Source organism: Sorex araneus, chromosome X, assembly GCF_027595985.1.
Source record: "Sorex araneus isolate mSorAra2 chromosome X, mSorAra2.pri, whole genome shotgun sequence".
Classification (NCBI taxonomy): Eukaryota; Metazoa; Chordata; class Mammalia; order Eulipotyphla; family Soricidae; genus Sorex; species Sorex araneus.
The window spans coordinates 333,915,430-333,938,922 of NC_073313.1; the positions used below are offsets into that span (position 1 = coordinate 333,915,430).

General features: G+C 49.1%; 1 protein-coding gene across 16 annotated transcripts in view; it reads left to right on the forward strand.

Annotated features, from left to right (window-relative positions):
* The window catches only part of DYSF (dysferlin), a 214,406-nt gene that overhangs the window by 185,488 nt on the left and 5,425 nt on the right, over positions 1–23,493 (forward strand). For all 16 annotated transcript variants that reach the window (XM_055122406.1, XM_004609122.2, XM_055122407.1 and 13 more), the window contains 11 exons: positions 3,953–4,081; positions 4,380–4,535; positions 6,151–6,242; positions 7,816–7,986; positions 9,460–9,602; positions 11,444–11,583; positions 12,904–12,992; positions 13,193–13,288; positions 13,680–13,821; positions 17,616–17,715; positions 22,131–22,309. In XM_055122406.1, the coding sequence (XP_054978381.1) occupies positions 3,953–4,081; positions 4,380–4,535; positions 6,151–6,242; positions 7,816–7,986; positions 9,460–9,602; positions 11,444–11,583; positions 12,904–12,992; positions 13,193–13,288; positions 13,680–13,821; positions 17,616–17,715; positions 22,131–22,309 (1,437 nt within the window). The remainder of the gene's footprint in view (positions 1–3,952; positions 4,082–4,379; positions 4,536–6,150; positions 6,243–7,815; positions 7,987–9,459; positions 9,603–11,443; positions 11,584–12,903; positions 12,993–13,192; positions 13,289–13,679; positions 13,822–17,615; positions 17,716–22,130; positions 22,310–23,493) is intronic.

Genomic DNA, 23,493 nt, shown 5'->3' on the forward strand with positions numbered 1-23,493 from the left:
GGTTTAATTATAAGAGATTATGTCTGAAAAAACCTGGGCTAAATAATGCAACATCAATATTTGCAAAATAGAAGTTGCAGGAGATATTAGAAGAAATTGGGGGCATACTGGTATGTTGTAAGACATTTTAATTCATGTTTCTCAGTTCATATAAAGTCAAGAAAAGGTGAATGAATGAATGAATGTAGAAGAGGGACAGTATAATTAGCCAGGCTAAACCTTATAGCATCCAAACATAGACTCTACCTATGACTCAGTTCAAGAGTTACTCTTGAAACAAGTATGAAAAAAAGCACATTAAATTCCAAAATATGGCAGTACTATTAAGATTTCTGATTACAGTGTCATACATTTAGCAATTAACAAGATCAAGACACCCTTTTATGTCCAGAAAAAAGTTCCTTTTCTTTGAATAATTCTTGGAAAAGGAGAACAAACAAACTGAAGTTTCAGAGTATCTGAAGCAATGACAAAACACTACATACCAGAATTTACTGGTTATACCTAAAGCAACATCCAGAAGAATTTATAGCTATAAACATTTAATGCTAACTAAAAGAATGAAAGAAAATTGTGCATGTGACTCTGATCAAATAATAAAAATATAACTGTAATTGGGGATTGCCCAAGAAATAAAAACAAAAGCATTATACAACAAAAATAATTGTGAAGTCAAAGGAATTTCATAGAAAGAAATATTTTCCTCATGAGAAAACCAGTTTGAAAAGTACATAAAACTTCAAGTGAAAAAGTTAGAATTTAAAAGAAAACAAAATAAAACCTTGAAAATAAAATATAGAAAAGAGAAAATGGCAGAACTGATACATCAAAGAACTGCTCCCTGTATGGAAAGGAACCAGCTAAATGGATTAATCTTCAGTTAAATATGACTAAGAGAAGTAGAAAAAATAAAGCCAAAATCTTTTATGAAAACAGAAGAGCTGCAGTAGTGGAGAGTTAAAATTTTTAAGGAATAATTCTAAGTATGTCTCCATGCTAATAGATTTGAAAATCTTTTTGAACTCATTTGAAGGAAAAGCAAAATACCAGGACTGTTTCAAAAAGCAACAAACTATGGGAGAAACAAGGAAATTATCAAAGAATACCTCCGAAGAGAAAGCTGGAGCCAGTGGATCATGAAAGGAATTTTCCTAAAATTTCATAGAATGATGAATTTCTATGATCCGTTCCAGGGTAGAGGAAAGAAATGAAAAGGTAGAAAGCCTTGATTTTTATAGAACTCGAATTATTTTACCACCAAAATCTGATAAAGACCACCCATACATAACAGCCTTACTCATGGAACATATATAAGTACTAAATTTTAAATAAATAATAGCAAATGGAATCTAACCACATATTAAAATAGTAAGTCAGAATAGCCAAATTGACTTTAATCCAGGAATGCAAATAGTTTAACATTAGGAAATTATTAGTAATATTTATCATATCAATAGGTAAAATTAGCAAAATATTTTTCAGCAGATACTGAAAAAATCCTCATAAAATTCATTATCAATGACTGATTAAAGACAAGTAATATGTTGGAAGTAGAAAGGAATTTCCTTACTGTTCTTAAAGAATATCTGTTAAATCAACTAGTCAGTGTTGGACTTCATGATGTCAAGAGCCTTCTGAACCCCTTGAAATTGAATGTTGTAGTTCGCAAAAAAATCTCACAAAGACACTTGTCTGAGAAGAGTGTCCTTAACTTACTGATTATAGATTATTGAAGTGCTCTGTGACTCAATATGTGCTAAACTGCTGAGTAAAACATGGGGTCAGTTCTGTCCAAAGACAGGAAACAGCTTACCACAGTCCCGTTGCCATTGTACTTCATGTTGTCTTGTGACCAAGAAAGGACTATGTAATGTTTGAAGGAGAAAAAACGTAACTGTGCAGTTGATTTGCTTGTCCATCTGAAGAGCAAGGGAATCAAGTGAAAAAAATCATAGAATCATCAAATGGCTCCAGTAGTTAACTGTTAAGATGCAGAGAATAATTCCAGGCAGAAAAATCACACCTTTAGGACTAACAAAAAAATCAACTAGGATCAATGTAGGAATAAACTCAACAATCAAAAGCTTCTAAATAAAGATAACTATTACTCATCTTAAAGTAACTTGAATGATTTGATAATTAGATTATATACTTTGATAAAAGTGAATACTTTGATAAAAGTGAATAATCCAAAATTATAGTTGAATGTGGATCTAACAAAAATTCCAAAGACACATTTGTCTAAAGTTGGACTGAGTATTCAAGATTTCATTTGAAAGACTGGGATAGAGGCATGTCCTCGAAAAGGGAAATTTTCACTACCAGGTAACAAAACATGTTATCAAGCAGGAAAAATGAAACCTGATGTTTGTGGAAAACAAAACAAAATATTTGTGTTCAATGGGCTGGAGCATGTGCTGTGTATGTAGGAGGCTTGGGTTTGATCCCTGATGCCACACGGTCCCATAACCACAATCAAGAAAGATCCCTGAGTACGGAGCCCAGAGCAGCTCTTGACCAGCCATTGGGTGTGTTCCTCCACCCCCACCAAAATAAATAAATAAATAAATAAATAAATAAGCGAATAAAAAAGAACAGAATAGATTACATAGGAATGCAAGGATTGCAAACATTTAGTATATGATACATGTGAAGGGGAAAGGAAGAAATAGTTTAAACAAATATAATATGTAGGTAGTTGATTAACTATTTTCGTAGAACTAAGTTAAAGTTTTACCTTATATGGGCTGGAGAGATAGCACAGCGGGTAGGGCGTTTGCCTTGCACGCGGCCGACCCGGGTTCAAATCCCAGCATCCCATATGGTCCCCTGAGCACCGCCAGGGGTAATTCCTGAGTGCAGAGCCAGGAGTAACCCCTGTGCATCGCCAGGTGTGACCCAAAAAAGAAAAAGAAAAAAAAAATAAAGTTTTACCTTATATAATTGTAAAATGTAGTAAAGAACAACATATGTACATATATAAATACATATATAATAGCAAGAGAAAGTATGTATTCAAATACGTGTTTTCAAAATGATGTATAACAAATGTTAACCAAGTAGTAATTTGTGGGGCATCAGAACTTAAGGCACTAACAAAAATTTATTTACATATACTATATTTTCCAGGTTTTTTTTGGTAAAAAATCTATCATTTACATAAATATGTCTTGGAAGAGAAAGAACTTGGGTTCCATGAAAGAGAAAACAGTTGAGCTAGACCTACATGAGAAGTAACATTTCTCAAGATGACAAAGGGACCCACCTGAAGTATCTTATCTGTCAATCTCAAGTAGACTTTAGCATGGCATTGCAAAATTTAATAATACTGTTTATTTGGTACATTTAGTCATTAATAGTAGAAAATCACTGCTTCATTTAAGCTGAGGTAAGCAGCTTAAACACTTTTACAATAAATAAGAGTCACTGAGTGTTTGAAAAGAGAAAAATTAAAGTTCACTTATTATAATGATGTTTAAAAGAACTCCTTAGCTTGGCAGTTGATACCACATCTGTACCTGATATAAAGACTGATTATCCTTTATTTGACATTTGAAGATGAGATTATTCTCTTAAAAATGCACAAAAATAGTATGAGATGATGACTTTCAGGTGCTTAGAATATTTGACTTAATAGAAAACCCTATTTCCTAATGACCAGTGTCTTGCCCATTGACCCTCTTAATCCCCACCGTGCATCCCTTTCATCTCTGCCTTTGTTCTTCCTACCTCCATCTCTCTTCCTTCTGGCCCCTCTCTTTGCTCTGCCTCTCTTTCCCACCTTCTCATTGCCTTTGTTCTTCTGATTCCCTTTGGTCTCATTCCCTCCTCTATCCTTTTCTCCCTCCTTTCATTCTAACTGCACCCTCTCCCTCCTTTCTTGGTGGTTCTCTTGTTGCCTTCGTTGTCCTTTTTCTTTCCTGTCTCCTTTGCTCATCCCTGTTTGTGGCAGGTCTATGACACTCAACTGGAGAATGTGGAGGCCTTTGAGGGCCTGTCGGATTTTTGCAACACCTTCAAGCTCTACCGGGGCAAGACTCAGGAGGAGACAGAGGACCCATCTGTCATTGGGGAATTTAAGGTACATTCTTTAGTAGATGACTTGATGTGGGGCAGAATGGGGGGACTTAGACTTGGGGTGCACCAATAAGTAAAGGAGGCAGAGGCAGGGCTGCTGTGGTCATTACACTCATGGTCCTGGGTTGGTGACCAAGAGGGTGATGGACATGGTGACTGTGACATTGCAATGCAATCTGACGGTGGAGATAGGATGGGGCTGGCCTTGGTCATCACAGTGGTGGGCCAAGGTGAGTAATGTTAATTACAGTGTGTTGGTGGTAATGATAATGATTATGAAAGTTAACCTTAATTCCTTTCAGGGTCACTTCAAAATTTATCCCCTCCCAGAAGATCCGTCCATCCCCATGCCCCCCAGACAGTTCCACCAGCTGGCCGCCCAGGGGCCCCAGGAGTGCCTGGTCCGCATCTATATCATTCGAGCATTTGGCCTGCAGCCCAAGGACCCCAACGGGAAGGTACCATTCCAAGAGCCCTCAATGCCTCCAGAAGAGCAGATGGTGGTCCAATCAGGTTACAGGGACAGGACCCCTGCTCTGCCCATGCGGGAGACTGGGGAAAACCTATGAACCTGACTGAGATGGAACTGGACGGAGTTCCAGCCAGGGCCGTGAGCAACAGTGTGCCTCAGCCAGGGGCCATGGCATGAGACAAAGTTACCAACTGGCAGACAAGAGGGCACCAGGGAGGAAGCAAGGCTGGAAAGAGGCCCTGGCCAGAAAAAGGCTGAAGAACTGTTGTTTATGGCTTGTCCCCCAATGAGTGATACTGTCCTCTAGGAGGGGACCCTGGGGTGATCCAGAGGGGCAGCAGAAGCCTCAGGTGCAGTTGGGGTACTTTCTGTTCATGTAAAGAAGGTAGATTCTGGGGTGGGGAGGCACTGAGTGATAGATGTTTCTCTGAAAAGGCGAATAATGGTAACCAAGTTTATCCAGAAACCTCTGCTAGGAGGTCAGAAAGGTCAGCCCGAGCCTTTGGCTTATGGGGAAGGTTGTTTGGAAGGAACAGGATATATGGACAGGATATCGTAGGGAGTGTTGCTGGGCTGGCAGGGTCAAAGGCTTGAGGATTTGGAAGAAGAGGAGAAGGACTAAGGGGAAGTGGGGAGGAGGGTGAGGGAGCTGGACTTGCGGGGCTTGTGGTGATGAGGAGGAGGTCCGGAGTGGGGTTCAGCAGGCTCAGGAAGCCGAAGGGAGAGATCATGATGGATATCTTGTCTGTGTCATGTTGGGTACTTTGCTCATTGTGGACTGTCCACATTAATTTTCATTTTTAAAAACACTGCATTAATCTATTATCTTGATTCCTGGGTTCGGGGGCACCCTTAGTTAAGTGCCTGACTCCAAAGACTCATCCCTTTGTTCTAGTTCTGATTATGAGTGTTGGAGGAAAAAGGGGTTGGAGTTATGGGGAAGGGTAGGGTGAAGGGAGGGAGGAGGGGAAGAAGGAGAGGAGACAAGAGGCAGAGGTGGGGGACCTTGGGAGCCCAGAGGTTTGAAGCTGGCTCCTCTTTAGCCCCCTTGCATGGGTGCAGCCTTAGCCGTGTCTGGACATGGGGAGAGCCCTACATCTGCCCCACACCAGGCAGGAAGCGTATGGCCGCCCTGTCCCTCTCCTGCTGAGGCCACAGGACAGAGGGAGCAGGCCCTGCCAGGGCACCCCACTATGGCCTCTAGGACTCAGCAGTGGCCCACAGTCAGTTTCAGTCCTCGCTGGTCCCCGTGGCCTCAGGAGGCGTCCAGGGCAGACCCGAGGGGCTGGCTTGGGCTGGTGGAGTCTGCATCTCCCTGCTTTCTCCCGGCTGGTTAGGGTTGAGGGTCCAGAGGAAAGCTCAGCGTGGCTTCCTCACATGTGTGAGGCAAGCTTGAGTTTTTGAGGCCACAGGTCTGGCCTCCTCCTGCCTTCTCCTGGGGATTATGGGGGGCAGTGAATCGGGGCTCTGGAGGGCTCTGGATGCCCTTCTCTCCAGCCGGGAGGGCAGCCAGGACACAGGACAGCAGCTCCCAGATGGCTGCCGGGGACAGAGGCCCAGCCATGTTGGGAAGGCATTTCACTTCTTGTCCCCTGCTGCAGTGTGACCCTTACATCAAGATCTCCATTGGGAAGAAGACAGTGAGTGACCAGGACAACTACATCCCCTGCACGCTGGAGCCTGAGTTTGGGAAGTAAGTTGGGGACCACATAGGGTGGATTTGAGCTGCCAGTGTGGATAACCCTCGGCCCCATGTGGGTCATGTGCTTCCATTTCTGGGAACAGAGAGCAGGGGTGAGGGTGTGTATGTGTGTGTGGGGGAGCTAAATCCTAGCTTTCTATGCAGATGTCACTTCAACTTTCTCCTCCTCATGCACCTAAAGTTTGAGTCCTAACACCTTAGTGGTCTTTAAAATCAGAAATTTAAAGGGAAACCCAGAACGAAATTTGCTCATTTCTCTTTTATTTTACTTTGGAACACTTTATTATATATTTAAAGGTAATTTTCCATTTTATTAATTTTTTAACTTTTGGGTTTGGGGCCCTACACAGCAATGTTCAGGGGCTCCCGCCGGCTCTGTGCTCAGGAGTGACCCTTGGCACTGCTGGGCGAACCACATGATGCCGAAGATATAATGAGGGTCAACCTCATGCAAGGCTAGTGCCTTATTTCCTGGCTATCTCTGCAAGCCCTAGAATAATTTTAGATTTACAGAAAAATCATGCAGCTAAAACCTCGCTGTCGGGTTCTTCCACAGACTTCTCATGAAACAGTGTCTTGAAAGCGCGTCCCAGATAACTTTTGTGGATCTTCAGCAGAATGTTTTTTTCCTCTTGACCAACAGTAGAACAAATGCCCTTGAGGAAAGTTGCATTATTTGAGGACTTGCTGTTCATATCACTTGACTCAGTTGTCCCACCATGGTGTGCTCACAGTACACTTGTCAGAACTAAGAAAGAGACGCTGCTGCACTGCTTTTAAAGGACACTTGAGCATTTATTAGGACTCGGTGACTTTTCCCACTCATTGTCCTTTTACTGTTCTAGCATCGGTTCAGAACCTCCCATTATATTGGCATCATTCCCTTTCATTGACCTACACTTGTGCAGTGTGGCTGGATAAAAGGTCACGGACCCTGGCTAGGAAACTGCTTCCTGCAATCACAGTACCAGGAAAAGGAGGGTCAGAGCCCCCTGAGCAGGAACAGGAGCTGGAGGCCAGCCTGATGGCATCCAACTGCAGGGCATAGTCTCGGGGAGAAGGGGCAACACCTGCACATAGAACCTCATGCAGGGTCTGTGTCGGGGCGTGAAAGGAGAGGTCCCCAAGGACTCTCTCAAAGATCTTCCCATCACACTCAAGAGTAGGTGTGATGTCCTAGGAGTCCCCAAAGCAGGTGCCAGGCCCCACGCTGCTTCTGGAGTTTGACGTGGCTTTCCCCCTGGTGTTCTGTGGAAAGTGCGGTTTTCAGTTTCTATCAGTCAGGTGGCTGCTATGTGCTTAGCAGAGATTTGGGGAAACCTCTTTGTCTCCCTGTCTCTCACATACACACATGCTTACATGTTCACATGCACACACATGCATGCACACACACAGGTCACAGAGCAGCTCTGAGCACTACAGGAGACCCAGCGGGGTGGACAGCAGGCTTGCAGGGAGACGGATGTCCTTCAAGCCTCTGCTCCTGCCCGCCCGCCCTCCAGCCCCCGCGTGCTCCTGACCCATGCGGGCAGTGCTGACATGAGGGGTACCCCTTGCCGCGCAGGATGTTCGAGCTCACCTGCACGCTGCCTCTGGAGAAGGACCTGAAGATCGCCCTCTACGACTATGACCTCCTCTCCAAGGATGAGAAGATCGGGGAGACGCTCATTGACCTGGAGAACAGGCTGCTGTCCAAGTTTGGGGCTCGCTGTGGACTCCCGCAGACCTACTGCATGTAGGTGCACAGGACGGCTGAATCTCGCACCATCTCCCCTTGACTCACAGGGTTGGGCTGGCCTCACCTCACAGCTGTTCTCTCAGCCTCTGTGAGGGCTTGTCCCTACTCAACAGATCAGGAAACTGAGACCCAGAGAGGTGATAGGTGATGGCTGGCCAGGGGTGGGAGTGGAACAGCAGGTTTTTTTTTTTTTTTTTTTTTTTTGCTTTTTGGGTCACACCCAGTGATGCACAGGGGTTACTCCTGGCTCTACACTCAGGAATTACTCCTGGCAGTGCTGGGGACCATATGGGATGCTGGGAATCGAACCTGGGTTGGCTGTGTGCAAGGCAAACGCCCTACCTGCTGTGCTATTGCTCCAACCACAGAACAGCAGTCTTGAGGTTCTTTTAATCTAGTTTACTTTAGGGCTTTTCCAAGGGCCTGAGAGGGAAGGTGAAGGAAGGTGGGGTGAAGCTGGGAGACTGTGTGCCAGCTGGGCCCTTGGGGACTCATGTGGTTCTGTGTCAGGAGAACTCACTGAAGAAGGCCCCTCCCGTCCCCTTTCCTGACAGCTCTCAGTCTGGCCGGAGTCTGACTTCTGGGGGGTGGGGTGGGGAGTGACTTCCCAAGTGGGGCTCAGAAAGCCCCCGGGCTCCACCGGTGTCTGGGTCTAGCAGCCAGTCTTCAGCATGAGGCCTGAGAACACAGGGCTGCCAGGGATTTACCGAGTAATCCCAGCATTATAGGGGGTCTCCAGGGCTACACCGGGGATGCTCAGGGGACCAGGTGGTGTTGAGAATTGAATTTGTTATTTTTTTTAATTTTAAAAATTGAATCATTGTGAGATAACCTTTACAAAGCTGTTTATGTCCCCAGGTTCCCTCCCATTCTCCTCCCCCCTCCCAGTCTGCCTCTGTGTCAGGCACTTTTCTCTCTCTCTCTCTCTCTCTCTCTCTCTCTCTCTCTCTCTCTCTCTCCTCTCTCCTCTCTCCTCTCTCTTCTCTTTTTTCTCTCTCCTCTCTCTTTCTCTCTCCTCTATCCTCTCTTTCTCCTCTCTCTCCTCTCTTTTTCTCTCTCCTCTCTCCTCTTTCTCCTCTCTCTCTTCTCTCCTCTCTTTCTCCTCTCTCTCCTCTCTCTTTTTCTCTCTCTCCTCTCTCTCCTCTCTCTATTTTTCTCTCTCCTCTCTCTCTCTCTCTCCACAGTTAGGGTTCATGCCAGCCACTGGTCTATCTCTTGGCCCCCAAGTCTGTCTCTGGAATGTGGGAGCTTCTGGGTTTCATTTCAGTGTGTGTTTAGCCACACCTTGTTGTCCCCAGCCTCAGCTTATCCTCCTGTAACATGGCGATCCCCATCCTGATGCGTGATCATGTGCGTGGTGAAAGTGGTGGTGGTGGTGGTGGTTGGGGGGTGCGGGTGATCTGCAGGGTACCACGTGCTCTGTGGCTGTGCTCTGAGGAAGTCCATCTTGTTCTTATGTCTGGGCCTCAGCTCTGGACCCAACCAGTGGCGAGACCAGCTGCGGCCTTCACAGCTCCTGCACCTCCTGTGCCAGCAGCGGCGCCTCAAGGCCCCCCTGTACAAGCCCGACTGCGTGGTGTTTCAGGACAAGGAGTACACGATCGGGGACGTTGGTGAGCAGCCCGAGGCCTGACCTCTCCCTCCAGCTTCTCCTGCTGGGCCAGTCTGACCCTGCGTGGGGAGGGGCCTGGTTGGGGGCATCTCCCTAGGGCGGCATGGAGGGGCAAGACTTGTGCTCGGCACTTTGAGGGCCTGTGATCTTCCCTGTGATGATGCTCTGACAGTAGAAGTCAAAGTGGGGCAGGGTCCAGGTCTGAAGACACGGCAGGTGGGGACTCAGGCCGGAGCGAGGAGGATCCCAGGATGCTAGATGTGAAGCAGGACCGGTCATGATGGTTTTGGGGTCCATGTGCCTCTGCGTTGGCTCTCAGACTTTGGTTGAGTTTGGGGTGCCGTCTAGCCCTGAGAAAGAGCTTTCTGCTTGAATCACACCAGCTGCCAGCTTGACCGTGATGGTGACTTTGAATCCTGTGCCTCCCACCCCAACTTCCTGGCCAAGCTCTGCCCCCAAAGCATGCAGAGGGCACCAGGAAACCATGCCATCTGCTGTTCATGCCTGCACATCTGCCCTGTGTCTGCAGCCATGTGTGTGATGCCATGAGCCCGCACCACTCCCCCAGCCTCCTGGAGCCACTCAGACTCCCGGCAGGGGTTGGTCAGCCAATGGCCCTGGCCTCCTGCAGTCTCAGAGCTGTGGGCGTCAGTGGGTGCTGAGGTCCTGGGAGGGGAAGAGGAGAAGCTGACTCTGACCTACCGTCCCCAATCCTGTTGCCCCTCCTTTAGCCCAAGGCTGAGTCCAACATGGCCAGCTGGCCCCACTCTGCTGGGCCTTTCATACTCCAGGCCCTGTCCCAGCTGCCCTCGTCCCTCTGTTTGTCCGTGAGCTGCTTTAGCACAGGCTCAGGCTCACGGTCATAGAAGGGGAGAGGGGGAGAGGCCCCACAAATGTCCATTTGGGGGTTGTTGAGGCCGGTGTGGTTGACCTGCCTGGCGTTACCCTGCTTGTCTAAAGCAACACCAGAGTCCCTGGCATTCAGCAGTGTCAGGCTGCTTCCTTGCTGGTTCCTGTTGAAGCAGGCGCACGCGGTGTGTGTGTGTGTGTGTGTGTGTGTGTGTGTGTGTGTGTGTGTGTGTGTGTGTGTGTGTGTGTATAAGAATCTGTGGCTGAATGTAGGCCCCCACACTGGTGTGTGTCCCTGTGTTTGTCCCTATGTGTAGTCACATATGTGTAGGGCCTCCCGCTGAGCTCTGTCATGGGGGTCTCCTACCCAGTTTCTGCAGTGTCATGACAGAACCATGTCTCTGGACTCACACTATCATTGGCTCTAGTCCTCACTGCACCCCCTTTGGGGAAAATGAGTTGGACCTAGGAAGGACAAGGTGGGAGGGAACACGTGTCTTTCCTGAGGGAGATGTGGCCTCAGCTGTCCCATACGGTCCATAGCTGCTCTGGACCCCGATTGTGTCCTCTGAGAAATGACCTTAGGGTTGTGGGAACAAAATCTATTCACAACTACGAAAAGCCACGCCTGGGATGCTTTCTGCTTCCTCTTAGCTGTCATTGCTGCTCTTTCGGCCACTACTAGAACAGTTTATGTGTTTGCCCAAGGTAAACAGATGCAAGGGCTGGGAGCAGGTCACATAGGACTTCCTGGAGGAGGTGGGCAGGCAGGGAGCATGGGTGGGAAAGAGGAAGAGCTTCCCAGGAGAGATTTGGTCAGAAATGATACAAGGAGGACTCAGATTTGAACCTGGGGTCCTGGGACAGGGAAGCTTCCCCTGTCTGTGTGTTTTGGCTGCGGCTGCGGCTGGGGCGTGGGGGTCTTCTGAGCACCCCTGCAGTGCTTGGATGTCTTGTGCGCTCAGCCCTGACCCTTTTGTCCTTTCTGAGCAGAGGCGGGCAGGGCCCCCAACCCTCACCTGGGCCCAGTGGAGGAGCGCCTTGCCCTGCACGTGCTGCAGCTGCAGGGGCTGGTTCCTGAGCACGTGGAGTCGAGGCCCCTCTACAGCCCCCTGCAGCCGGACATCGAGCAGGTAGGCCATGACCCCTGGCTTCCCGACGCCCCGAGCCCCAGCGGGGACCCGTGATTCCCCTCCTACGAGGAGGGCACAGACATTCCAGAGGCACCCAGGAACCTCCATGTTGGCTGATCTTTTCCTCACCTTATGCTTTATGGGGCGCCTCTCAGGCTCTCTCAGGCCTGGCCCCATCCTGGCTCCCTGCGCCCTCACCCCCTGGAGCCTGGGAAATGAACCTCAGTTTCCCCGTGTTCTGGTGGATAGGGCCTGGGGAATCCTAAGTCCTCACTTTTCTGCTTTGCCACCAGATGCCTGGCCTGCTCAGTGACATCCCAGATGACCACAGGGGGGTCTGTGCTGGGCTGCAGTGGGTGCTCCCGGAGGGCGGCCAGCACCCGCTGACAGGACAGAGCAGCCCCAGAGAGTGGCCCTCGGGATCCAGGGCACCTGCTGCATAAGGGAGAAGCCACGAGCGGCTGAGGTCAGGGCAGCGTCCTGAAGCGGGGCTGGCTCAGCCTGGCTCCTGTGCTTTGGGTTTTGGGTTTTTTTTTTTTTTTTGCAAATACCCGGTGGAATTCCCAGTTAGTGTGTGGAACTTTTAAGATTTAAAGTCCCAGGGGCTGGAGCTATAGCACAGCAGGTAGGGTATTTGCCTTGCACGCGGCTGACCTGGGTTCGATTCTCAGCATCCCATATGGGTCCCAGAGCACTGCCAGGAGTAATTCCTGAGTATAGAGCCAGGAGTAACCCCTGTGCATTGCCGGGTGTGACCCAAAAAGCAAAAAAAAAAAAAGATTTAAAGTCCTGGGTTTGGAGAAGGGGGAGGAGGAGAGTGTTAGGTGCTGCCTTGGTGGATATGCAGAGGACAGTATATCCCTTCCTCTCGGGGTAGGACCCCCTCCCCCAAGGGACACAGCAGGTGACGAACATCGCCCTGGGTGTACACTCTAGCTCAGAGGCCCTGCAGAGATGATTTAACCCCGTGCCTTCTGGAAACCCAAATCCCTCCCAGCCAGCCAGAGCATGGCAGCTGAGGGGTGGCGGGGAGTGGGCAACCCTCAGAGCCCCCTTTGGACACATGCTCTCTAACCTTCCCATCTTGGCTGTGCCATTCTCTTGGCCTCTGCGCCGTTCTCTCCTTTGGCATCTGGTGCATCCAGACTCAGCTCTGATCACTGCTGGCGTCCTTGATTCCCAGGCAGGACTCCAGGTTCTGTGGGCCAGCGGGCACCCTGTGTAGGGCTGCTCCTCGTGCCCAGTGTCTGGCTCAGAGAAAATGCTCACTGGGGTTTGCTCAGGAAAGGCTGCTGAGGGCTCGGGGTCCTGTCTCCCCAGGGGAAGCTCCAGATGTGGATTGATCTGTTTCCAAAGGCCCTGGGACGGCCAGGACCCCCCTTCAACATCACCCCAAGGAGAGCCAAAAGGTGAGTTAGCCCCGCTGCAGGCTCAGTGCATGTGGGATGGGGGGTGGGGGCGGGCAGTGGGGCCAGATGGTCCCCTGGGGCCAGGCTTTGCATCCGGTGGACCTCAGGGCATTTGCTCCTGTGTGGGTTGGCCAGGCTGGCATCTGAGTCTCCTTGGGTGAGATTTGGCTTCTCCGGTAAGGAAGTTGCCTCCTGCACAGGTTTTTCCTGCGCTGCATCATCTGGAACACCAAGGATGTGATCCTGGATGACCTGAGCATCACGGGGGAGAAGATGAGTGACATCTATGTGAAGGGGTAGGCCCCGCCCTTCCGGGGTAGGCCCCGCCCTCCCACCTGCCCCTCACTGGGGAGTGAAGCAGGGGACAGGGAAGGAAGGAGGGTGTGAGTGGCACTGTCTCTGCTGCAGAGAGTTGGTTTGTGGCCACCCCACCCCCCACCACCCAGGTTTCTTCTGCATGTTCTCCCGTTGCTCTTACAAGGCTAAGGGGCCCCTCTAGAGAAGTCAGAAAGTCCCCAAGTTCATGACACATTTGGTCCATCATGCTGAGTTTGGGGAGGGTCTCTTTGCTGTATCTATCATTCACCAACTTAATACACCTTCTTAATTGCTCACTTGACTAGCTGGAGGGTGCACATTGTGGTGGAAACCGTAATTCGAAATGTTCTCTAAACTGTGTGTGCCTAGTTGGATGGTTGGATTTGAAGAGCACAAGCAAAAGACGGATGTGCATTACCGGTCTCTGGGCGGGGAAGGCAACTTTAACTGGAGGTTCATTTTCCCCTTCGACTACCTGCCAGCCGAGCAAGTGTGTACCGTCTCCAAGAAGGTGAGTGCCGTCCTTGTCCCCAGGGCATCCTAGCATGCTGCCCTCTCACCGTTAGAACTATGACTGCCACGACTGCCTATGGCTATCTCTGTTGTCCCCATCACTGGCAATGTCCCCATCGCTGTCAGCATCACTCTTGGTACTACCACCATCATTATCCCCATCACTGTCAGCATCGCCACCCTGACATCCACCTCTGTCCATGTTCCCATCACCATTGCCCCATCTTGGCGGTACCACTGCCACATCTCTGCAGCTCCTTTCACTCCATCCTCACCAGCCTCACCACCGGCCCACCACCATCTCTTAGCCTCACGGTGCCACACGGCAGCCACCTGTGTCTCTCACCGACTCCCAGTACCCCTTGCACCAGACAGCAGGAGTGCTCCTGGGGTCAGGACAAGGAGGAGGCTGGGAGGGAAGTCCAGTCTGGCCATCAGAGGGATGGAGGGCCGTCCCCATCGGGAGGGCTTCCCAGAGGGCTGGCTTGGGCTGTGCGGGTTGGTGCTGCCCACCTCAGTCCTTCCCCCACCTCGTTTCTCACACTGTGTTCAGTGCTTCTCAGCCTGGGAGTTGGAGCGAGCTCTTCTCTCTCCAGCACTCCTCATTTGACAGGCTGCAGGCCCAGGGATCTGGTGCATCATCCATGGGTCAGGAGTGTGAGGGCCCTCTGTGCCTCACTACTTGCTGGCTTTGGTCTCATCTGGGTCCTAAACTCCTGATTCCTGAGATGGGCAGAACCCAGAGCCAAACCTTCCTTCATGATGGTGCCACCCTGCCCTTAGGCACCACCTCCAGAACACAGGGGAGAGGGTACTGGCACCCACAGGATGTGAGGGAACCTCTGTGGAGCTTTTGGTGACTTGCGTACCTCTCAGAACCAGTTTTCAATGTGAGGTGCTGATCTAAGTTCCGCTTTCAGGGAGTGCCTGGTGTCCCGCTGTGAAACTTCTAGAATTCCCCTCTCTTTCCTACATGGACTTTGTCTTTTCTCTCCGGGTCATCTTCATTCTCTTCATGGCATTTCTCCAGGACCCTTTCTCCAATCCCTTTGGGATTGGCTGAACTTAAGAGAAACCAGAAAGTTCCATAGAACACCCTAAAAAGCATCAGACAAAAGCAAATATGGCTTAAACAAAATGAAGTGCATCCCATCACTCAGGGGTGCTGCCTGGATCCTGCCAGAGACAGGGCTTGGCAGCAGCCCCCAGCCCTGTGCAGTCAGGGAGAGCCTGGGCTGTGGGGGCTGATCTTGCCGGCAGGTTTGTCACTGCAAGATGTTTCCGGAGCAAAGCAGACTCTGCATTTGGTGGGAAGCGCTCCAAATCAGACATATAAGGCCTCTCTCCTATGGGCCCTGGGAGGGTGCAGACCTGGGGAGGGGAAGGGAGGGTCAGAGAAACCCAATTCCAACTTGGGGGTTTACTCAATGCTCTATCCCTCACTAGGAGAAGGTCTGGATGGGGAAAACAAGGGCTGGAGGTGGGGATCGGCCTCTTCAAACAGGAGGCAGGACACCCCAGCATTGCAACAGGGCAAGGAATAGTAGGGAGCTAAAGTTTCTAGAATTTTTTAGCATGCACAAGGAATGAATTTTCTGGCCCTGTAGCAGGTGATGGGAAAGTTGCAAGTAGGAAGTGAGTTAAAACATGGTAGATGCTGAGTGCCTCAGCGGGGTGAGAATTTGAGGTGCATTTGAGGGGTGACTCCAAGGAGAGAATTGGACTGACCCTGGGGAGAAATAGATGTCAGAAGAACAAGGAGCCAGTGGGTGTTGCTGGGGCGAGGGTAGAGAGGAAGAGCACCGACATGCTCCAGCAGGGGAGGTGGGGACACAAGCGAGCTGGGCTGCAGTTATGCAACAGGGTGCAGGGAGGAGGGGGGGACTGGCCTGACCCAGGCAGGACGGGGTGGGCGGGGTGCTCTGTGGGGGAGGGGACAGAAGGTGGAGTGTTGCCCATGATTAGGGCACCTGGGTGCTGTCTGGGCTAAAGGACTGAGTCCGGGTGCGGCGGGTAGTGGGGGGAGGGGAGGCATCCCTATAGCCTCTGGGCTTCTCTGGGCCTCAACAGAGCCAGCCCCCAGCCAAGAGTCTCAGGGCCTCTGGCAGGCGGGCAGGCGGGCCCACCGGGACCCCATTAACCAGACGAGACTGTCATAAAGCACAAGGTCTCCTTTCATCCCACCGCTTTGAACCACCGCGGGTTGCCGGCCGGCTCCCCACCTGGAGCCCAGCACACCCACGGGGCCTGCGTGCGCGTCGGGCACCCACCCTGCAAATAAACAGCTAGTAAAAGGGCCCAGACCAGGAGCGTAATGAGGGCCTGGGACCTGGGGGGCCATTCCCCAGGCTGCAGCCCCGGCCCAGCTGCTCCCACCAGGGGCCGTTTGAACCTCTGGCTCATTACTGAGCCCATAAACCCAGAGGCCGGTGGAGCAGCGGAGGCTGGCAGCCTGGCGGCCAGGGGAACTGGCCATAAAAGCCCCACCGACGAGGAGGCACCTGCAGGAGGGCTGGGGCCTGGAGGGGGGTGGCAGACGGGGCGGGGTCCCGAGCCCCTTCAGCCACCCAGTGCAGGCTGGGCTGGCGCGTCGCAGGGGGAGACTGTGCCTCACAGGGCACTGGTCACACTGACCTTCGGTTCAGGAATTCGGGGTGGGGTGAGGGAGGTGGCATCTTTGTGACCTGGGGCGGCCCTGCCACATAGGCATGTGTACAGACACCAAGCAGGATTCCCCCATGGGTCTGACCTCACCATCCGCATCCCATACAAGGACAGGACAGGAGTTTCCTTTTCCTGCCCTTTGCCCCCTCGCCCCTCTAGTCCCCATGCCAGAGAGGCCACCAAGAGAGAACAGAGACCAGGCGGGAGTGGAGAGCCGGGTGGCCGCCCCTTGGCTATTGGGGTTGCCCCTGCACCATCCCTCTGGGAGGCTGCGTGGCACATCCAGGGAGCAGGTCCAGCTGCCCATCGCTGGGTCTGGGGCTCCTGATGTGCACTGGGAAGCCTCTGAGCCGTAGGGAGAGTGGACGGGGCTTGGAGCCGGTGCTGCCCGTCCCATCTGGTGAGACGCTCCAGGGTGGGCAAGGGCCCCAGGCTCCCCACAAGCCTCCCCATGTGCAGGGTTCAGGGGTCTGGAGGAGAGAGCCGGGTTCTGAGCCTGCCTCCAGGGCTCTGTAATCCACCCACAGTCCTGTCTCTGGTGTCCTCTGCATAGACAGAGGCTCCCTCAGGCCTCTGTCTGGAGGATACATGGCTCAGACTGGTACAGGATACTTTGACAGTGATATGAAAGTACAGCATCCATATTATTATTCGCTGTCAGATCTTAGGGACATTTTGTGGGAGGGGGGTTAGGGCCACACCCTGAGGTTTCAGAGCTTATTCCCACCTCTCTTCTTAGAAATCATTCTTAGTGGAGCTCAGGGGGCTTTACGGGGTGACAGGATGAACCTGAGTTGGCTGCATGCAAGGCGTGATCCCTACTCACTGTTCTATCTCTGGCCCCGAGGAACATTTTCAATTTTGCCAAGTCTCTTTTTGCTGTCTGTAGAGAGGGAGTAAGACACCCTGGTCCCAGAATTGGGAGCATCACAGGGGCCATCTTCAGTGAAGCCAGCTGTCCGCTGCACCTCCTGGGCCCTGGATCACTGCCCTCTGGGGTCTTAGCATCTTCCCAACAGGAGTGGGTTTTGGCAAGGCCCTCAGGGGTGTCCCACTTACTGCCTCCTCCAGCTGACAGGGACTTTGCCTCTCTCTGATCTCACTTTCTTGCTTCCTTCCTGTGGCCAGGATGCTTTCTGGAGGCTGGACAAGACAGAGAGCAAAATCCCAGCGCGTGTGGTGTTTCAGATCTGGGACAATGACAAGTTTTCCTTCGACGACTTTCTGGGTGAGCCTCCCCTTCTGATCTGTGTTTTGCACACAGTGGTGGGATGGCCCCAAGACCCCCACTGTGTGCTTCCTTCCTACCCTTTGGGGCTCAGGGCAACAGGGAGGGGACCCCAGCAATAGAGACACCAGAGTGGTTGCGGGGTGGGTTTGTCAGTGATGGTTGCGCAAATGCGGGGGCTCAGCTGGGTAGAGCCAAGCATGGGTGTGGCGCTGGTGGTCCTGGTTATGTGCCTCGCTCTGGACAGGACACCCCCTGTTCCCTTAGAATCTGATTGAGCCCAACCAGTGAGGGACCCAAGTCACTATTTGTCTTCATGTTTGAGTGACTCAGTGTGAAGAAGTGACTCCTGTGCAGAAGTGACTCCTGTGAAGAATAAACATGGCTGCACCCCCAACAGCCAGAAGAGTTTCTGGGTCGGGAGGAGTGTTGGTAGCTGGGGCTGGGAGGGCTGCGGTCCAGGACCAGGTGGGGACAGGCTTTCTTGGGGCAGAGAGCAGGGTGAGGATGGGCTGAGGGGTGGGTTCACAGTCTGTGGAACAGGGGGAAGCCACAGGAAAAGCAAAGCACTGTTACCTGCGATGCATGGAGGGTGCTGAGGCAAAGAAGCCAGATACAAGAGGACATGGGTCCTATGGTTCCATGTGCATGAAGTGCTCTGAGAAGGCACGTCTCAGGGACAGCCACCAACTCCTGACTAGGAGAATGGGCCATGGTATCATGTACCATCCTTATCATCATGCATCGTCATGTACCACCATATTTCATCATGTACCATCGTGCACCATCATGTATCATCACACATCATGCACCATCATGTATCACTATGCATTATCATATACCATCCCGTTTCATCATGTATCATCATACATCATGCACCATCATGTATCACCATGCATTATCATATACCATCATCTTCCATCGTGTATCATCACACATTGTGCACCATCAAGTATCACGTACCATATACCATATTGCACCATTGTGTATCATCATGCATCACCATGTGCCATCATGTCTTATCACTTGTCATCATGTATCGTTAGCATAGTCTGTATCATTGTGCATCATCATGTACCGTCATATACCATTATATAGCACTATAGCACTGTCATCCCGTTGTTCATCAATTTGCTCGAGTGGGCACCTGTGAAATTTGTTGATACTGTTTTTGGTATATTGAATACATCACGGGTAGCTTGCCAGGCTCTTCCATACGAACGGGATTCTCTTGGTAACTTGCCAGGCTCTTGCCGAGAGGGACAGAGGAATCAAACCCAGGTCGGCCGCATGCAAGGCAAACACCCTACCCACTGTGCTATCTCTCCAGCCCTAATGAATGCTATTTTCATGTAAACATGCATTCCTGGAGCAATCCAGACATATGACTTCATCACCTAAGATTTCATCAGAATGACCCATAGATATGGGCTACTGATACATAAATAGAAAGTTTTACACACACACACACAAAGAATATGTCATGGGTTTCATTGTCACATGGCATCTCTGTGTGTGGCGTACCATTATGTACCGTGTCATTATCAACAGCAGCAGTAGCAGCGCTGAGGGGGTTTCTCAGGGGTAAGGACCACCAGGGATCAGAGAGTGGGACTGCTCGCAAGGCTATGTGAATGTACTAACAGTCACTGACTTGGGTGCTTGGGACATGTGTGTTCGCCTGGATTTTTATCCCACTGAAAAAGTGATCTAAAGTGATCTCTCCGGGAAGGTTGCTGCAGGGAGTGAGGAGTGTGGGAAGCAGGTTCTGTTCTGCTCTGTGGAAGGGGCAGCAGGACAGGTCCTGGGAGCCTTTTGTTTAGCTTTCCTAAGTCTGAGAAGCAGATGTTCAGGCTCTTTATAATGGCTTAGTGGTTTTAGAAACATTTTGTTCAATTGCTCGCTAGAAAGGTTTTACATTTCTGTATTCCCACCTGTGCCTTTTTATAGGACCATTCTTCTACTTTTGTTACTTGTGTTCTCTTTTTAAAAATATTGCCTGATACCTCTCTTTATTTTTATTTGCACTTCTTCTTGAAAAATATCATTTTATCCTTGTTGCAATTGAAATTTTTAAATCATTTTGGAATATTCATCTTTCATTATTGATCTTCAGAGATTTTATATAGTAAAGATACATTACAAATAATATCTCCCATTTATTTCAGCTGCTTTTTAAATTTTCATGGATTCTTTTTTGCTTACCAATTAAAATTTTTTCATCAATCTATAAATATTTCCTCTAGGGACAAGGGCTTGTAAAAGTTATTTTTTTAAAGCAAAAGAAATTTTACTATATTTTTATCAAATTAAAAAACCCTGTTAAGAGTAAATAGACATATCTTTCATTAAGAAAATAAATTACTGAAAATACTATTTTTTAGCTCCATGTAATTTTTCTCCTTCATAGTGCATAGTATATTTTTTAAAGACATGTTTTATATCTTTTTATTATATGTTACTTTTGTTTAAAAATAATAATTAAGATTTAAAGTCTTAAAGTTTTGTAATCCAGATAATCCTGTTTTATTATAGTTTTTTAAATACAGATCAATAATGTTGAAACAATTGTGTGTGTGTTTGTGTGTGCATGTGTGTATCTTCAATTTTTTTAATATTGTGTTGGGACACCATAGTTAAAATAAGAAACAAGTTTACACTTGAAGGATGGAGAGACTTGTGGGTGGAGAAAGATGAATGCTGACATAGACTGTTGGACAAATGTAGATGAAATTATAACCTGATTAATAACTCAGCAAATGGTTGCTGTGGAGGGATATAGATAGTTCACTCAAATTAGAGGGAAGGCTAAGTGGATCAGTGGAAAGGAAACTAGAAAAGTAGATTCAATCAGTAGACATTTGTAGAGGGGTCATCTACACTAAAAAGAAAAATAAAATAAAATCCAGTCTCCTTTGCATGGTATTTAACAACTTCTTTAATTTGGTGGCAGAACAAAATCTTTTAGATTCATATCTCTCACTTAATCCCTTTTTCTTAATGCCTCAAACCAACTTCCTTGTGTTGTTGTGATTGGATTAAGTAAAACCACATGAAACTGCTGTTTTTATAGGTCAAAGATCATTGAGTATCAGGATTTTTTTATATGGTTCATCCTAATGGTTAGAATTATGCTGAATAGTAATGGATACAACGAGAGACCAGATGAAACGGTACTGAAAGATGGCTCTTTGGATAACTAATTGGGCAAATGAAAAAACAGGGGATGAGCCATCAGAAGAGACTACTTTACATCTCCTAGGATGACCATTAAAAAAAACAAAACTCTAGCATGGAGCATTACCAGTCTTGGAGAGAATGTGGAGAAATTGGAACCTCTCATACATTACTGGGGTGAATGTGGAATGGTGCAGCAACTGTGGGAAGCAGTTTGGCTTTTCCTCAGGAAACTCAACATAGAATCACCCTCTGACGTACTATTCTCCCCTTTGGTCTATAGACAAAAAGATTGAAAACTTGAAATTGCATAATAGTGTTCATTGCAGCATTATTCACAACACCCAGAAAGTGAAAACAACCATGTTCATCAGCAGATCCATGAATCAACAAAATGTGGGCTCTACATACCACAGAGAATAATTCGGCCTGAGAAGCAAACGCAGTACTGATTTTCACTATGATAGAAATAAACCTTGAAAACATATTGCTAAGTGATATAAGCCAGATACAAAAGTATAAATACTGTTTGTTTCTACTTCTATGAAGTCCTAGAACAGGCAGATCTGTAGACACAAAAAGTAAATTAGAGGTTCACGGAGAGGAGAGGAGAAAGGGAGAGAGACAGAGAGAGAGAGAGGCAGAGAGAGAGAGAGAAAGGAGAAAGAGAGAGAGAGAGAGAGGAGGAGGAGGAGAAGGAGGAAGATGGAGTTACTGCCCAGAGGTATGCAAATTCTGTTTGGGATTTCCTGAAAAGGCTTTGGGAGTAAGTCCAGGTGATGGTCTACTATGATGTAAGTGCACTGAATTTCACTGAGTTACACTTAAAAATGATTCAGAGAACTTGTATGTTTTAAATATTTTGCCACATTTTGTGTGTGTGTGTGTGTGTGTGTGTGTGTGTGTGTGTGTGTGTGTGTTTACATAGAGGGATGCAGGCAGTGGGTGAATGGTTTGGTTTGTACGTAGTAAGAGGAATAGGTGAGCAAGTGGAAAACTGGCTTGAGGGTGAATGGGGTGGGGTGGATTCTGGACCTGTGGGAGGCAAGAGGTGTGGGGGACACTCTGTGGATGGAATAGGAGGCAGTGGTTGGGGTGAGGAGGCGTGTGGGTATGCTCCATGGCTCAGCTTTGGGGTAGAAGCTGAGGTGACAGTTATTGAGCATGCCCTGCCCCCGGGCAGCCCTTGGTTGCCCGTGGTGGAAAGACTTTCCACCAAGAAGCCCTCTCTGCCACAGGCTCCTTGCAGCTGGATCTCAACCGCATGCCCAAGCCAGCCAAGACAGCCGAAAAGTGCTCCTTGAACCAGCTGGATGACATTTTCCACCCAGAGTGGTTTGTGTCCCTCTTTGAACAGAAAACCGTGAAGGGCTGGTGGCCCTGTGTGGCCGACGAGGGGGAGAAGAAGATCCTGGCGGTGAGTCTGCTCCCTCCAGCCCGGCGGCATTTCCTAAGCATCCTGGGACACATACATTTCCCCTCCTTTCTCCCGGGCCCCTGCTTTCCAACCTCCTGCTTCCCTTCCGTGCCCTTCCGCCCGAGCCTTCCTCTCTCTGGGTGTGGATCCCGGGGAAGCCTATTGGGCACGTTGATGCGGCCACTGCTTCGCTGTGTGTTTATCATTTATCCAAGTGTGAGACTGGCGTCTGCGAGTTCAGTGGGAAGATGCCTTATCTCATCTCTGGGGCCCATCTGTACTCTACTTCCTGGCATCTCGGAGACTGTGTCCTGAGCTCCCCTTCTTCCTGGGTTCTTTGTGGGGCCCTGGATCATGCCTCCTCCATCTGATCAAATGTATCAAGGGACAGCTGTGACTAGCGGGGCTATGACTGAGCCTGGAAAGAACTCTTCTAGTGGAGGAAGTGAATGAATCCGTGACAGTTTAGGAACTGTAGGCAGCCAGCCAACCCTTTAAGTGGCCCTTGGAATAAAATATCTTCATTGTCTAAGGAATGGCAACAATTAACGAGAAATTGTAATATCTCAAAGGAAAAAGGAGCAGAAGGCGGGTATAGGTAATATACCAATCAAGTAAAAATTGCCAATAGACATGGAATAAGTTCTCTTACCCCTAGTAATTAAATAATGACACACTATATACTGAGAAAATAACTTAGTCTATTAAGTTAAAATAAAAATTAAGGGGGTCAAAGGGGTAGTACAGTGGGTAAAGTTCTTGCCTTGCATGCAGCTGACCTGGGTTCCATACCCAGAATCCTATATGGTCTCCTGAACCCCACCAGGAGTGATCCCTGAGCACAGAGCCAGGAGTGAGCCCTAAACCCAAACAAATAAACTAATGAAAATGCTCGCTGCTGCAGAGGGCACAGAGAGACAGTCCCCTTATTTACTTTGTTGGGAGAGTTAAAAAGGGTTGAGAAAACCATTTTGAATGGCGTAGCAAGAGATGGGAAGATATGTGTATTCTTGGACCCTGTCAGTCTGCTTCTCAACTCTCCTAAAGACAAACCAAAATCAAAATGTTTGGTTCTGGGTGTTTATTGGTTACGGCATTATTTATAATATCAAAGGGTTAGAAGCAATCTTAATGAACCCAAACAAGCAGTTCTAAAATCATTATGGTCAACCACCCCACCGAAA